Raw genomic sequence first — 18,037 nt, 5'->3', positions numbered from 1 at the left:
CCTTTTTCTAAAATTGCCCTCATTTCCACCAAACACAGCCAAGAACAATTTGTTTTCAAAATAAGTTTGGTCCATTGACCACATAGGCTCCTCCATACTGACTCTGGTGTAACTCCTCAGAAGGAGTCTCAGACTAAATTCCCAAAAGGCCTCTCAAGGCCAAGAAAGCCATGCCAAAGGCCAGCCATCAGATTTTGCTTAGGTGGATTTCTGTCTTCTAGAGGTCCCTAAAATATTTTGAGATTCCTGTACATGTCAGGAGGCAGTCTTTTTTATTTACTTGATAAGGCTGTTCATAACCCAAGGGTCTCCAATTTCTGGAGGGACCAGGCAAAGAGGAAAATGTTTTAATTTTATCTTCAGGTGTAAATTACCAAATTGTTGTAAGCCATAAGTAGCTTGAGGAGAAGGGCTTTTCTGTATCTGAAAAACAAAGATTAGAAGTCGGTAATATGTCAAAGTCATAAAAATTAATCATATTTACCAGTTCATTTAATCCCATGTAATTAATTTTTGTTCTGTTTGAGTCCACTTTTTCCATTAGTTTTGTTGACCTTGCCTGATGACTGAAGATGATAGTTACAGTGATAATTTCAAGAAGTTTGTGTTAAGGCTTGTATGATTTGTCCGTTGAAGTGGGTGCCTCGATCACTGGAGGTTGAAGAAAGTATACCCCAAGTGGAAAACACATTTTTTAACCATTTCCTTTTCATTGTGAGGGCATCAGCCCTGCAGCCAGGGAAGGCTTTAACCCATCAAGTAAAAATGGAGTTTACCAGGGAGCTGGGAAAAGCCAGGTGGCCACCTTGGATTTCCCATAGCCCTGACTGTTTAATTTACAGCTATTGTTTACCCATTTTAAATTCCCTGATTTAGGAATAGACCATTGCCATGTTACAAGGACATCACGATGGCAGAGTCTGACAGTCAGGGGTTAATCTTTGTAGAAGCAGAGTGAACTTTATCTACATGTGTCATGATCTTTACAGAGTCTGTCGTTGTTACCTTTTATTTGACAATGTTCCTCCTGTAATTTAATCTGTCAAATAATCCCAGTTAGTGTAATATTTTTCTGAGATGCCTCAGGGGCCCTCTGAAGTGCCTTGAAGTTAGCTGGAGGTCAGAAGAACTTTAATTACAATTTGACACTTGGGAAGTTTGTTAAAAAATATCAAAAAGTTTTAAAACACTTAGTCAAATAGAATCATAGATCATTGTGAAATAATACTTACTTACTCAACCAAAGTAACAAAAGATTTCAAAAGCAAATACAAATCACCTAAAGGCAAAGAAATTCACAGTCTGTTATCAAAAGCAGCATTCCAAGAAAACTTTGTTCTCTTAACAGAGAGAGAACTAAATCCAGTCTTCATATCTTCTATCACTGACAACATATATTCTACTTGCTTCACACATTGAAATGCTTCCCTTATCATTTTAGTAGCTTTAATTACGTATTATACTTGTTAATCCTTAAAAACCTTAACCTCTAGTGAAAACCAAGAAGAAAGCAATTGTGAACTGTTTGTCGTATTGGCATTTCCTGATTAGCAAACTTAATATATTCCATAACCTCTAAAAACATGCATTTTCCCAAAGCACAGTTTTTCTCAATGTAGTGCAAGGCATGTGTCTAATAAACCCAAACATCTTTAGTTTCCCTTTAGACGTTTAATGACTTTTTATCATTTGACTTGATTTAGCAAAACTAAAGTTTCAAGGTACCAAAAATCTGGAAAAACTAGAACATAATTATTCCCACAGTGTTTACTCAAAAGCTTTTATCCCATACGAAGTTAATTCTCTTGTTGACAAATGTTGTAACAGATACAGTGTGAACTTAATGACTTTCAGTAAACCTAGGTACAACAAAGGTATTATACTTAATACTGATGACTCTAAAGACATGTCTGTATTAATAAACTTAAACTAACTTTAATATCAGATACCAATTCAATACTGAATATTTCCCAGATCATGTGAACCTGAAATTTGTTTAGCTTAGTTTCTCTTGTATATAGAATTGTTTGATTTGTAAGCACTTACTTTTCTTTCAGCCAATTAAATAGAGTTCATTTACGAATTAGCCTCAGCAATATTATCCACAGACAGAGACACATACTGAGATATACATAAATCCAGACAGACAGAGATCTCACAGTTTCTGCTTGAGGTTTAAAATGCCTCTTTGCTTTTTTTTTCCCCTTGGCTTGAAGTTCTACTAATTAACCCAAGGCTGAAGTCTCAGGCAAAGTGGGCTGTGTTTGTCTCTCAAGGACATGAGAAGAGTTAACTTCAGGCTTTCTCCTAGGCATATTTTTGTTCTCTCAGGGTCAGAATTCTGAAAAAAAGTATTTTAACAAGCTAGCTTTCTCTAATTGCATATGCAGAAAGAACCAGTTTTGCAATTTCAAAAGGGTTTTATCTTAACCAGTTTTTTCTGAAGTCTAAAGAGTATTGTGGCCACACAGTGTCAAAAAAAAAAACATCTTTTTCTGTATTCATAGTTTCATAGCTAGAATTTAGACCAAAGAGTGCTCAAATTGGCCCTAATGACAGAGGCAGACTGGCTGATACATTGTCCCAGGGATACCTTCCATGGTGTTTATGACTAAAAGTGGACAGAAAGAACAAAAAAAACTTAGTGCCCTGGGAGCGTTTCTGAGGGGTGTTTTTTTTGGTTTAGAAGGAGATCCTCCCATGTTGAATAACCTGCAGCCAAGAACAGTGCTCCTAGAAATGAAGTCCAGCATCCTGGAAACATTACTAGGAGGCACCTGGAGGAGATTCAGAGTGTCCTCTGAATGTCTTTCGATCTTAATGCTGACGGGCTTTGGAGCATCCTCTACTCCCCCACTGATTTCTAACCAGACATCTCTGGTCAACTTTGGTTCCTTGCACAGGGTGCCCTCCCTTCTTACCTGGGGTGGACATTTGAACCAGTGCAGAGCGGTTGCCGGTTTTTCCTTAAGCTTTATAGACGTCAGATCTCCCCTATGTCCAGTAACAAGATTTCCTACTGGGATGTACTCCTCGGGATTGAGCATTTGTAAAATTTATGACATGATCTGCTGGGAATTGGCCAGCCCAATAGGCTGTCCATAGCAGTGTAAGGGCTGCCAAAGCTTGAGGGGCGGGGGGGTCCGAGAGGTAAAAGGAGGAACTCTTGGAAGAATTGGAGTTGGGAAACATAATTATTTCCAAAGTCATATGCCCTGGTGTTTTTTGTAACAAAGATAAGACCTCAGGGAGCCTGTGCACTCAGCCTGACAAAGACAGCGCTGGCAGTTTAGAAATAAAAAGCAAAAGATCTTCTCCCAGGAGGGTGTGAAAATATGTAGTGAAAAACAGACCCTTATGTGCAAGAAAAGTAGGAAAGAAAGATGCAGGCCAAAGGAGAAGGTAAGGAAGATAGTGCAAGTAGAGGTCTCTAGCCATAGTTGAGCAAGACCTGCCAGTTACCTTGGAAGCAATCCAAGTCATGGCACCAGATGACGTCGGCAGGTGAGAGGACCTTGGTCCTTGTCTTCTTGGGAGAAAGAATTCCACAAAGAGACATTGTAAAGCAGGCACAAGATTTATTGGAAGCACAGTATGTGCAAAGAACCAGTTTATTTAGAGCAAAGCAAAAATACACACCCAGAGAAGAGTGCAGGCATCCTCCCTAATGAGGAGCACACCAGAGATGTGATTTAAATTACTTATATGGAGGCAGTTTTTCCAGGTGTTTGTTTTTCTCTGGCCAGTCATCTTGCTTCGTTTCCAACCTCTGACCTGACCCAGGGTGCTTCTCCATATGCGTGTGCATCTTTTTGCCAAGATGGATTCCAGCGCAGCAGCCTATGGGACATTGACAGCACCTATTATGGGGTAGCACCCCTCCCTTTTTGACCCCCGAGGAGTCTTTCTGCACATGTGTAGTCAGGGAGGTCTCCTTGACCTCAGGAGTGATAGATGTGGTCATCTTATCTCTTTATTCTGGCAGAGCTCAGCTCCTGCCATTAGCTTTGTCCTTGAAGTGTCTAGGGAACACAAAGCTCCAATTTACTCTGCCTGACAAACTCTAGCTGTTCAGCCCAGGGGCCCATCTACCTCCTACCTCAGAACCACCAGCCAGGATCTGCCGAGAAGCCTTGTTCACGAAGCCGACAGCAGGTTTGGCTGACATCTTAGCAAGCCTGAGAACCACAGCAGGGGCTGAGATGCATGGGCCAGCTTGATCCCCTGAATTCTGGCCTGCAAAGCCTCTCCTGAGCGAGAGAGCCAGGGCTGGGTTGATCCTTGGGCCAAGTGGCTGCCTGTGGGGCGGCAGTCTGGCGACTGCTCCGAGGCAGTGGGCGGTTTGGGTCACAGACTCACCGCCTCACTGCGTGATCTCTGGCGGGTTGGGACTTGCCTGTTGTGCCCCACCAGACTCCCCGGGCTCCAGGAGGGACTCTGGAGGAGAAAAGACCCCTGAAATGGTGTAACTTCTTAATATGAACTTTCTTAGCAAGTGAAAATGTACTTGTTCAGAAGTGAAAGTAAATAAGCAACAAGCCTCTAATTTTTTATTTGAGACTTTTTATAATATTTCAAATCAATTTGAAATTCACCTAAGGGTAAGTAAGTTTTTTTTTTAAAGTTCTAAATATGTAATTTCAAACTTAAACAGTATGAACTTATCACTAATAGAATTTGTACTTATTTTCCAGGCGATTAACGTGGATCTGACTCATATTGAAAACAGAATTGGTGACATTGTTAAATCAGAAAAACATGTTCAGCTAGTGTTGGGACAACTGATAGATGAGTAAGTACGATATTTAAGAACACTTTTTTGTTTTCTTTTTTTTTTGTAAGCAAATTTATACCTAAATTTAGAACAGTTGTGGCCATTTCAGCATTTTGTTTAGAACTCTTTTAGTGCTGATTTTCATTGTAAGGATCATTGTACTTAAAAAGTAAGTGCTTAATTGTGTGGAGTACTTGGAAATAATATAAACTTTTGTTTTTTTCTATTGTTTTAAAGCGACACAAAACATAATTTTTATCATCTTTCCTGTATGAGTTTAACTCTGAAAGCAGAATTGTTCCAAAAATATTAATGAAAATGATTGCAGAATTTTAATTGTTGAAAACAGTTTCAGCATTTATTATTTGATTAACCTTACATTTAGTTACATTGGTAAGAAAATAATTTTCAGAATATGAGTAATGAATGGTGTTTACCTAAACATACCATATTCATTACTTTGGGGGCATACCTTATTGCAACAGGAATTAAACATAATAGATAGAGGAAAATTATTATTCCTAATTGGGTTTTTCCTTTTTTTTTTTTAAACTATTAGGAACTATTTGGATCGGTTAGCAGAAGAGGTAAATGATAAATTACAGGAAAGTGGTCAGGTAACGATATCCGAACTGTGTAAAACCTATGATCTTCCTGGAAACTTTCTGACACAGGTATTTTTTTCTTAATACTCTAGTATGTCTTTTCAGATAAATAAAAGAATTTTAATGGGAGGGAAGAAACTAGACCTTCTTACCATTAATTGATTTTTTGCAAGTGTTTGACTACTGATGTTCTAGCAATATATTTGGGGAATACTTAAACATTGATGGCTCTGATGAGATTGTTTAGAAGTGATTGTAATCTTCCTGAACCCAGAGACACCCTAAACTTAAGTAGACTTAAGTTCTAGGCCTGCTTGGATGCAGTAGCAGGTATACCATAAGCATATAGGTTTATTTAATGTTCTGATAACAGCTGTACAGAAACTTTAACCAGGGTATCATCAGTTCTGATTGCCTAGTTATATTTTAAGAAATAACTGATGAAGACTATAATTTAGAAGGGGTGCTACTGGCATCTTGTGTGGTAAAGGTCAAGGCTGATGCTAAACATCCTGCAGTGCACAGAACATCCCTTCCCAACAAAGAATTTTCTTGCCCAAAATGTAAGTAGTACCAACATCTTTTGATGTCACCTTTTTCCCTCCTCTAAACTGTCAGTGTGACAGGAAGAGGAACCAAGGAATCACTTATATTCTCTTAATTTTTGGTACTTGTGTCAATGCTCAAATCAGATATCTTGATTTATAGTGTAATAACAATGCTACCTGAAAATAGAGGCTAGTTCCCTGTTTGTTGTTTCTTTTTTTCTTAAAGTGGTTTGACATTTTCGAATTATAGAAGTCCATTTGGTACAGTGGAAAGTGCATGGGCTTTGGAGTTAAACAGACCTTGATTTGAATTCTGTCTATGCCACTGCTTAGTTATTCAGTGTCAGGAAAATTATTTCATGTTTTTTGTGCTTCCAGTTACATATCTGAAAATGGGAATAATTGTCTCTTTCATAGATCTCAATGAGGTTATATTCATGATACAGCTACTGAAATGGCTGGCACAGTGGAAGTACTCAATAAATGATGGTTTTGTTTTGTATTTACTGCAACAAATAAGGGAAAAGCCAAATCTCTTTATACTTTAACTTACCAAACCATAATCGCATGAGATTAATTTATAATACAACCGATTTACTCACTCATTTTAGTGAGTGATTTCTCCTAATTGCATCTAAAATACCATTTAGGGCATAGATCTGTTTTACAAAGCATTTCAGGAGCCTAAGCTCCTGAGCAAATGTATGTAAATCACAGAAGATAAAATCGGCAAATGTATGTAAATCACAGAAGATAAAATTGGCAAATATATGTAAATCACAGAAGGTAAAAAAAAAAATTTTTAGACACTTTTAAATAAAAGTATCAGAACAGATTCAAATGATTTCTTATAAAATTGTGCTACTGATACATTTTAGAAATATATATAGTTTCTTAATATTTTTCAGTTTTAATTTTTCTCAGTATCACAGGCAGTATTCTAAAAGCTCATTAAGAAGTTGTTTGGAAAGCATTTTTCTGTACCATAAAAGTACCAGCCAAGCTGACTTGAGTAGATTTAACTTGTCCTGGGAAGGCAAATATGTCCAGGCTCATTTTATATGTACCTGATCCCAGTCATAGCGTAGCTGTGGAAAAATACTCTCTTGAGATTACCAAGAAATCAGGTTGTCTGTCAGTATAGATTTCTGGACACAGTTTGTTAATATTTGCATCACAGAAGATAACTGTTCAGGTCTTATGTTTCCCTAGGTCGCAGAATCTTGGAATAACATTTATTTCTCTCTGTTAGTGTTAGAGGCTCCATGTAGGATCCTCTCCAAGACCCATGTATATGTCTTGGCTGTCTATGTGTCAGACTACCTATAACTAGAAAATTGGTTAATCTCTTTTATTTTACCATAGAAATAGGCCTTATTTTAGCAAGTAGCTGAGCCTTTTAACATTCAGCTATTTGATTCATTCGATTCTTGTCTCTGCCATAAGATTATGAAGTTTCCTAGATCCTAAGTCTTCATTTTATCTTATATATCTTATTAATTCATGCTTGCTGAAATTATTCAATCATATGATTAATACAGCATCAGCATGCAACATGACTCTAGTAAGACTGTACAAATGTAAATGTGTAATTTTGTTCTTTCAAATTAATAAGAATTTTCATCCATCTTTACCCTCAGGCACTAACTCAGCGACTAGGTAGAATTATTAACGGACACGTTGATCTTGATAACAGAGGAGTAATATTTACTGAAGCTTTTGTAGCTAGACATAAAGCACGCATCCGTGGGTTGTTCAGTGCTATTACCCGGTAAGCATATTTTAAATTATGTATATTTTTACATTTGTTTGATTATTGTTTGCTTTTTTTTTTTTTTAAAGCAGAATCTCATTCAGGACCCTAGTTTGTTAAATAGACAGAGGGCAGCTTCTGTGAAATAGGAATGGGGATTCCAGAGCCCTAGAATGTAGCCACACTCTCTCCAACCCACATCTCCTTTACTCGCCTACCTTCACCATCGTTATGACCCCAGATGTACTTCTGCAGAACACCCAGAACATATATAAAGTCACCCTGGGATCGTGGAAAGAGTATGCAGTCAGAAGTCCTTGGGTCATAGCCCTATCACATAGTAACCTTGTGACCCTGAGTAGATAAGTCAGTCACACCTAACTTCTTTGGGCCGCAGACGGGACTGGATGACTTCAGAACTTTTTTTTTTTTTTTACTAAATAACATTCTAGAATTCTAATGAATAACAATTTTACTTTCAAAATCACTTGAACTTAATGTTTGGGGCCTGTGTAACAAACTCCAGTGTGGAATTAAGAAAACCTACATTCTCAATTCTCTTTTCTCCTGTGTCATTTAGTTTATCTCAGTGGTTTTTGGGTCCCACCAGCATTTAAATGTCCAGATTTCTCCATTTTAAAACAATCAAACCTCTCTCAACCCCATATTCCACTCCCTTTACCATCTTGTTTATTCCTTTCCTTAAAGTGAACCTTCTCGAATTGATGTCTACAGTTACTGTCTCAGTTTTCTTACCTTCAGTAACTTCTCAACTCACCCATCTGGCTTCTACAACTTACATAGCAATGATGTCAGTATCATTAAATCTAATGGGTATTTCCTGTCCTTGTTTTACTTTATAGCACCATTTAACCCCAATTACGGCTTCCTTCTTGAAATGTTCCCATCTCTTTTCTTTTTTTTTTTTTTTTTTTTTAACACTATACTTTCCTGGTTTCTTTTTATGTCTTTTGGCAGTACCTTATTAGGCTGTACCTTTTCTGGCTCTTCCTCCTTTCACGAGCCTTGAAAGTTTTGTTTCAGGCCATCTTTTCTTCTCAGTCCTGTACTGTCTGCCTAGGTGCTTTTACCTTTCTTCTAAGTTTCAGACTCATACTATCTGTACAGCATCTCTTTTGAAGTGTTTTGTTACAAGTGCCTCAAATTCAGCATATTTAAACTAACTCACTACTGTCCCACTTTCCACCTCTTCTGAATTTATTCTTCCACTGGTGTTTCCATTACCAGTAAATATCATCATCAGGTTGGTTTTGCCAGAAAACTGGGAGTCCTCTTTTATGCCATCCTTTCTCTTACCTCCCTTTCCATAACACAACATCTTTTGAATTCATATTTTAAATATTTACGTAATCTTTACTTCTCTGACATCACCATTCTTACCACTTCAGTCCATTTTTTACCTAGACTGTTTCAGGAGGTTTCTAACAAGTCCCCCTTCTTCTACTCTTATTACCTTTCAGGACATTTTTTCGTGGCAGCCACAGTGATTTCTTTTTGTCATTCAACAAATCAAAAGCACGCATTGAACACCTAATACATTCAGGGCCCTGGTGGAACAAAAGACTAAAAGGATAGAAGAGAGAGCTTGCAATCTAATGCAACAGTTTTCTTTCTTCCTTCCTTTTTTTATCTCACACTTACAGAAAAGTTGCAAGAGAACCTTTTTTTTTAAAATTCTGTCCCATTTGAGAGAAAGTGGCTGACATGATGTCCCATAATCACACTTTAGTCTGTACTTCCTACAAACAAGGGCAACGTCCTATAGAACTACAATACAAACATCAAAATCAGAAAATTGACCGTGATCCATTACTACCATCCAGTCCTTGGATCCCATTCATGTTTTACCAGTTGTCACAATAATATTCTTTATACAAAAAGGATCCAGTTCAGAATCACATAGTGCATTTAATTGTCATGTCTCCTTAGTCACTTTCAATCTGGAACACTTACCCTTACTTTCATGACCTTGACACTTGAAGATCACAGGCCAGTTATTTCGTAGAATATTCAATCTTTCCTTTCTGCTACTTTGTCATACTTATATTCAGGTTATGCATCTTTGGCAGGAATATCACAAAAGTGATTATATGTTCTTGTCATTGAACCCTATCAGGTGGCATACAATTCAGATTTTTCCAGTTACTGATGAGGTGCATTGTGACTTCTTAATAAGGAGATATCTGCTAGGCTTCTCATAAAGATTCTTGTTTCCCTTTATAATTAAGTATTTATGGGGAGGGCAGTTTGAGATCATGTGAGTTACCCTGTTTTTCATCAAATTTTCAGTTTATTCATTTATTAAATCACTGTGCACTTACAGTTTTCTATATTATTCATTGGATTATAATCTATTGTTACCATTATTTAGATTTTCAAATTGGCTCTGATTTAGCTAGTGGAAGGCCCTTCATGCTGGCTTCTGTGTCCTTTTGACAGGTCCCCATCATTCTTCCAACACTTCTTTTCTTTCTGGCACAACAAGAAGTTCCAGGCTCAGTTCATACTTTACCTGTTCCAACCTTGGAATCAGCCATTCCTCCAAGGAGCCCTGGTTCCTTTTAGTAGAGTATAGTATTTAGAAACCAAGATCTGGACACTAGATTGTTTATTGCTGTTTGGTTGTTCCTGCTCCCAAGCCCTCTCAGCAGACAAGCTAAGGTATACACGTTACACAATTATATACACCCCCCCTATATATCTATATTTTTGTATCGTTGTGTATCAGGAACCGTGAGTTCACACTGATACCTCCAACACTCTAAGTCTTGTTCTAGTTTTCTCCTTTTCCATAATTGTAACTCCCTTCTGTGTCCATGAGAAACCTAGCTCCCATTATCCTTAATGTATTTACTTATTTGATTAATTCCCCTTTATGTGACTGATCTCCCATTTGCTGCTACAGCTCTCTTCCCTATATGGATGTCTTCTTTACATAGGCTCTGACAGCTTCCACCGGATCACCCTTCTAACACAAGAACAGTAGTTTTTTCCAGGAGAGGAACTGAGTAGCTGAGTGATAGGAATGGAGGGGGACTCCGTTTTGTAACTTTTTTGTACCCTGAACATTTATCACTTAGTCAAAAAAAAAAAAAAAAAAAAAAGTGTATTTTTCCTATTAACAAATATTTATCCTTTTTCTTTGACCAGTTATTGTGGTGAGTGTAGTTATCATCTGGTTCAGCAAATAATATTTTCCTGACTCATAGTAGCCCTGAGTTTCTCTGTATGGAGGTATTATCAAACCATGAGAGCAAAAACAAATTTTGAGCCACAAAAGATGTTGCTAGGCTGTGTGGCTTCTAGATAGTTCCATTTAAGGTAATGTATCTTCATATTTGCCTCTTAAATACAAGGAACCAACTCACTTTTCTGGTCTAACTTCAGAGAGAAGACCTGCATCTCTGATTAAAAAGGGTTTATGTTTATTGTTACTATAGGTAGCCAGAAAGAAGAGCAGGAAGTAATTAGTGAGAAGAATGAGGTATATAGGTATACTAAGCTACATTGTATTCCAGATTGAAATAATTCAGCAGCTAAGTTTCATTGTACAATAAAAGCTAGAAATTTTGTGCAATCCAGTTAAACTTTTATTGAACACCCATAGTAAGTTATGCACCCAGCAATTTTAAGATAAAGTTCTTCAAGGAGCCCTCCACATTTTTGTAGGAATGTGTTCAGGTAGAAAGAAACAAAAAACATGAGAAGGTTGTAATAAGATAAACAGAGGAGAGCAAACTTCACGTAATTGGACCTAATTGGTTCGGGGGGGCTCTAAATAATTCAACTGAAAATTTTAGGTAAAATAATTTAATATAAACCAAATTGATCTATATAAGAATTTGGTAAAAGTAATAGTTTAGTCAAAAATCCCCAAACACAGCGGTTTTAAATATTAATTCATATTTTGACAACTGTTTCTGCTCTCCCAGGTTTGTCATAGGGAAAATTTATAACATTTTAAATAATCAACAAGAGAGAATCAAGTAGTTGGAATAACTTAAAAGTCTTTTAGTTATATGCATAAGAATAAAATCACAGACTAAACCTAAACCAGAGAACTTGTATATTTGGCTTAAAATGAATAGGGAAGAAAAAAATTGGAGTCAGAAAAAAGTCTAGATCTTTTTTTTCAATTGTTTCCTTTACTTAAAAGAAATTATAATTATTATAAAAGAAAAGCATTCACAGGGATCTATCCAAAAGAAATGAAAACATATCTCTGCACAAAGGCATGAAACAAATCTTCATAGCAGCATTATTCATAATAGCCCCAAACTGGAAATAATCCAGGTGTCCATCAGCTGATAAATGGATACAAACAACAAAATATAGTATATCCGTACACCAGAATGCTATTCAGCAATAAAAAGGAGTGAATACTGATCTGTGCTTTATTATGCATGAACCTCAAAGACATGCTAAGTAAAAGAAGCCGGACACAAGAGACCACATACCGATTCCATTTATAAGAAATCTCTAGAAAAGCACATTTGTAGAGGCAGAAAGCAGATCAGTGGTTCTGTAGGTCTACGGGTGGCAACAGGAATTAACTGCAAACATCTAGGAAGGAACTTTTTGGGTGATGGAAACCTTCTAAAACTGGATTGTGGTGTTGGTTGCTCAGCTCTATTAATTTATTGAGATCGTTGAATTGTATACTTAGAATTGGTTAAATTTATATGTAAATTTTGTATGTCTCATTAAAGCTGTTCAAAAAAAAAAAAGAAATGTATAATCATTACAGAAAATACTGATAAGCAAAAGAGAGAAATTAAAGTGGATTTCTCCCAGTCATACACCCTAACTGGAATACAGCATTCCAGTTTCCTTTCAGTACGTACATGATCTCATTTTTCTTCAGAAATGGAATCATATAACATTCACTGACTTCCCAGGTGAGGAGAGCCTCGCAGACAGAAAGAATAGAATGAACAAGAAATTAACATACAATAAAGGGCAAGACAGATAGTCAAGAGTCACCAAATTTGAGGTGAAATTTTGGTGGGCAAGTAAATTGATCCCAGAATGGGAAGACAGATCAATTACCTGGTATTTCAATAGCATAGTTCTGCTTAAGGATGTAAAATTTGGTGCAGTTTTTTTTTTTTTTTTTTTTTTTTTAGTTGATTTACAATGTTGTGTTGGTTTCTGGTGTTCAGCAAGCAATTCAGTTATACATATATATGTGTATATATATTTTTCTTCATGTTCTTTTCCATTATACTTTATTACAGGATACTGAATATAATTCCCTGTGCTATACAGTAGGACCTTCTTGTTTATCTATTTTATATATAGTAGTTTGTATCTCCTAATCCCAAACTTCTGATTTATCCCTCCCCCACCCCTTTTCCCCTTTGACAACCATAAGTTTGTTTTCTGTGTCTGAGTCTGTTTCTGTTTTGTAAATAAGATCATTTGTATCATAGTTTAGATTCCATATGTAAGTGATGTCATATGGCATTTGTCTTTCTCTGACTTCACTTTGTATGATAATCTCTAGGTCCATCCATGTTGCTGCAAATGGCAACATTTAATTCTTTTTTATGGCTGAGTAATATTCTATTGTGTGTGTGTATATATATCACATCTTCTTTATCCATTCATCTGTTGATGGACACTTAGGTTGCTTTCACGTCTTGGCTATTATTAATAGTGCTGCTATGAACATTGGGGTGCATGTATCTTTTCGAATTAGAGTTTTTGTCTTTTCTGGATGTATGCCCAGGAGTGAGATTGCTGGATCAAAAGGTAGCTCTATTTTTAGTTTTTTAGGGAGCCTCCATACTGTTTTCCACAGTGGCTGCACCAATTTACATTCCCACCAACAGTGTAGGAGGGTTCCCTTTTCTCCACACCCTTTCCAGCATTTATTATTTGTAGACTTTTTGATGATGGCTATTCTGACCCATGTGAGGTGATACCTCATTGTAGTTTTGATTTGCATTTCTCTAATTAGTGATGTTGAGCATCTTTTCATGTGCCTATTGGCCATCTTTATGTCTTCTTTGGAGAAATGTCTATTTAGGTCTTCTGCCCATTTTTGATTGGGTTGTTTGGTTTTGTTTTTTTTTTTTTTTATATTGAGCTATATAAACTATATTTTGGAAATAACTCCTTGTTGGTCACATTGTTTGCAGATATTTTCTCCCAGTACGTAGGTTGTCTTTTCATTTTGTTTATGGTTTTGTTTGCTGTGCCAAAGCTTATCAGTTTGATTTGGTCCCATTTGGTTATTTTTGTTTTTGTTTCTGTTGCCTTGGGAGGCTGATCTAAGAAAACATTGCTACAATTTATGTCAGAGAATGTTTTGCCAATGTTCTCTTCTAGCTGTTTTACAATGTCATGTCTTACATTTAAATCTTTAAGCCATTTTTGAGTTTATTTTTGTGTATGGTGTGAGGGAGTGTTCTAACTTCATTGATTTACATGTGGCTGTCCAGCTTTCCCAGCACCACTTGCTGACGAGACTGTCTTTTCTCCATTGTATGTTCTTGCCTCCTTTGTTGAAGATTAATTGACCGTGGGGGTGTGTGCGTTTATTTCTGGGCTCTCTGTGTTTTCTGTTATTGTTGTTGTTTTTGGCTGTGTGGCTTGCAGGATCTTAGTTCCCTGACTGAGGATTGAACCTGCGCCCTTGCCAGTGAAAGCACAGAGTCCTAACCACTGGACCACCAGGGAATTCCCTGGGCTGTCTTTTCTGTTGCATTGATCCATGTGTCTGTTTGTGTGCCAATACCATGCTGTTTTGATTACTGTGGCTTTGTAGTATTGTCTGAAGTCAAGGAGGGTTGTGCCTCCTGCTTTGTTCTTTTTCCTCAGGATTGCTTTGGCAATTCTGGGTCTTTTATAGTCCCATATAAATTTTAGGATTATTTGTTCTAGTTCTGTGGAAAATGTCATGGGTAATTTGATAGGGATTCCATTAAACCTGTAGATTGCTTTGGGTAGTATTAATATTTTAACAATATTAATTCTTCTGATCCAAAAGCATGAGATATCTTTCCATTTCTTTGAATCATCTTCATTTTCCTTCGTTAATGTTTTGTAGTTCTTAGCATATAAGTCTTTCACCTCCTTGATGACGTTTATTCCTAAGTATTTCTTTTTTTGATGCAGTTTTTAAAGGGAATTTTTTTTACTTTCCCTTTCTGATATTTCATTGTTAGTATAAAGAAATGCAACAGATTTCTGTATGTTAATCTGGTATCCTGCTACCTTGCTGAATTCATTTATCAGTTCTAGTAGTTTTTGTGTGGCGTCTTTAGGATTTTCCGTATATGGTATTATGTCACCTGCTTATGATGATAATTTTACCTCTTCCCTTCCAGTTTGTGTACCTTTTATTGCTTTTTATTGTCTGATTGCTGTGGCTAGGACTTCTGATACTGTGTTGAACAGAAGTGGTGACAGTGGGCATCCTTGTTGTAAATTTCAGCGCGAAGGCTTTCAACTTTTCACCGTTGAGTATTATGTTGGCTGTGGGCTTGTCATAAATAGCTTTTATTATGTTGAGGTATGTTCCCTCTGTACCCACTTTGGTAAGAGTTGTTATCATGAGTGGATGTTGAATTTTGTCAAATGCTTTTTCTGCAGCTATCAAGATGATCATGTGGTTTTTGTCTGTTCTTTTGTTTATGTGGTGTATCACATTGATAGATTTGCTATGTTGAACTATCCTTGTGAACTTGGGATGAATCCCACTTGGTCGTGGTGTATGATCTTTGTTATGTGTTGTCGGATTCGGTTTGCTAATGTTTTGTTGAGATTTTCTGCATCTATATTCGTCAGAGATACTGGCCTGTAATTTTCTTTTTTGGTGGTGTCTTTGTTTGGTTTTGGTATCAGGATGATGGTGACTTCATAGAATGTCTTTGGGAGTGTTCCCTCCTCTTCAGTCTTTTGGAAGAGTTTGAAAAGGATCAGTATAAGTTCTTTGTATGGTTGGTAGAATTAATTCCCCAGTGCAGCCATCCCGTCCTGGACTTTTGTTTGCAGGGAGTTTTTTTTTTTTTTTTTTAATATTTTATTTATTATTTATTTATTATTTTTATTTTTGGCTGTGTTGGGTCTTCGCCTCTGTGTGAGGGCTTTCTCTAGTCGCGGCAAGTGGGGGCCACTCTTCATCGCGGTGCGCGGGCCTCTCACCATCGCGGCCTCTCTTGTTGCGGAGCAGAGGCTCCAGACGCGCAGGCTCAGCAGTTGTGGCTCACGGGCCTAGTCGCTCCGCGGCATGTGGGATCTTCCCAGACCAGGGTTCGAACCCGTGTCCCCTAGCACTGGCAGGCAGACTCTCAACCACTGCGCCACCAGGGAAGCCCAACAGCAGGGAGTTTTTTTTATTACAGATTCTGTTTCACTTCTAGTGATCATTCTGTTCAAATTAATCTGTTTCTTAATTCAGTTTTGGAGGACTGTATGTTTCTAGAAACTTGTCCATTTCTTCTAGGTTGTCCAATTTGATGGCATATAATTGTTCATAGTATTCTCTTATGGTTTTTGTATTTCTGTGGTATCAGTTGTTATTTCTCCTCTTTCATTTCTTATTTTATTTAGTTCTCTCTTTTCTTCTTGGTGAGCCTGGCCAGAGGTCTGTAGGTTTTGTTTACCCTTTGAAAGAACCAGGTCTTGATTTTATTGATTTCTTTTTTTGTTTTTAATTGCAGTATAGATTTACAAGGGTGTGTTTCAGGTGTACAGCAAAGTGATTCAGTTACATGTATGTATATGTATATGTGTGTGTATATATATATTCTTTTTCAGATTCTTTTCCCTTATAGATTATTACAAAATATTGAGTATAGTTCCCTGTGCTATACAGTATGTCCTTGTTGTTTATTATTGATATTTTATGTATAGTAGTATGTATATGTTAATTCCAAGTTCCTCATTTATCCCTCCCTCCTACCTTTCCCCTTTGGCAACTATAAGTTTGTTTTCTATGCCTGTGGGTCTATTTCTGTTTTGTAAATAAGTTTATTTGTATCTTTTTTTTTTTTTTTAGATTCCACATATAAGCAATATCGTATGATATTTGTCTTTTTTTGGCTTATTTCACTTAGTATGATAATTTCTAGTTCCATCCATGTTGCTGCAAATGGCATTATTTGATTTTTCTTATGGCTGAGTAATATCCCATTGTGTGTGTGGGGGGGTGTGTATGTATATCTGTCACATCTTCTTTATTCATTCATCTGTCAGTGGACATTTAGGTTGCTTCCATGTCTTGTGTATTGTAAATAGTGCTGCAATGAACATTGGGATGCATGTATCTTTTCGAATTATAGTTTTGTCCAGTTATATGCCCAGGAGTGGGATTACAGGATCATATGGTAGCTCTAGTTTTAGTTTTTTTAAGGAACCTCCATACTGTTCTCCATAGTGCCTGTACAGATTTACATTCTCACCAACAGTGTAGGAGGGTTCCTTTTTCTCCATACCCTCTCCAGCATTTATTGTTTGTAGACGTTTTTGATGATAGTCATTCTGACTGGTGTCAGGTGATACCTCATGGTAGTTTTGATTTGCATTTCTCTAATAATTGGCATTGTTGAGCATTTTTTTCATCTGTATTGACCATCTGTATGTCTTTGGAGAAGTGTTTGTTTAGATCTTCTACCTGCTTTTTGATTGGGTTGTTTCTGTTTCTTTTAATCTCTTTTATTTATTCCCTCTCTGATCTTCATTATTTCCTTTCTTCTGCTGACTATAGGTTTTGTTTTTTCTTCTGATTCTTTTAGGCGGTAGGTTAGGTTGTTTATTTGAGATTTTTCTTATTTTTTGAGGAAGGCCTGTATTGCTGTGAACTTCTCTCTAAGGACTGCTTTTGCTGCATGCCATAGATTTTGTATGGTTGTGTTTTCATTGTCAGTTGTCTCAAGGTATTTTTAAATTTCCTCTTTGATTTCATCTTGACCCATTGTTTTTTTAGTAGCATGTTGTTTAGTCTCCATGTAATCGGTTTTTTTCTTGTTTTTCTTTCTGTGGTTGATTTCTAGTTTCATGCTGTTGTGGTCAGAAAAGATACTTGAAATAATTTCTCTCCTCTTCAGTTTGTTGAGGCTTGTTTTGTGTTTTTGTATGTGGTCAGTCCTAGAGAATGTTCCATGTGCACTTGAAAACAGTGTGTATTCTGGTTTTTTGGGATGTAATGCCCTGAAAATACCAATTAAGTCTAACTATTCTAATGTGTCATTTAGAATCTCTGTTGCATTATTGATTTTCTGTCTGGAAGATCTATCCATTGATGTGAGTCTGGTGTTAAAGTCTCCTACTATTGTATTCCCATCAATTTCTCCCTTTATGTCTGTTAGTATTTGTTTTATGTATTCAG

The 18,037-nt window shown here is 36.8% G+C and overlaps 1 protein-coding gene across 1 annotated transcript in view; it reads left to right on the top strand.

Annotated features, from left to right (window-relative positions):
• The window catches only part of UFL1 (UFM1 specific ligase 1), a 59,184-nt gene that overhangs the window by 18,294 nt on the left and 22,853 nt on the right, over positions 1-18,037 (top strand). The window contains exons 4-6 of the mRNA XM_036871479.1: positions 4,695-4,792; positions 5,334-5,448; positions 7,568-7,698. Coding sequence (XP_036727374.1) covers positions 4,695-4,792; positions 5,334-5,448; positions 7,568-7,698 — 344 coding nt within the window. The remainder of the gene's footprint in view (positions 1-4,694; positions 4,793-5,333; positions 5,449-7,567; positions 7,699-18,037) is intronic.

The sequence above is a fragment of the Balaenoptera musculus genome, chromosome 12, assembly GCF_009873245.2.
Source record: "Balaenoptera musculus isolate JJ_BM4_2016_0621 chromosome 12, mBalMus1.pri.v3, whole genome shotgun sequence".
NCBI classification, from domain to species: domain Eukaryota; kingdom Metazoa; phylum Chordata; class Mammalia; order Artiodactyla; family Balaenopteridae; genus Balaenoptera; species Balaenoptera musculus.
The sequence above is the reverse complement of the archived record's forward strand: the minus strand, read 5'-3'. Positions and strand labels throughout refer to the sequence as shown.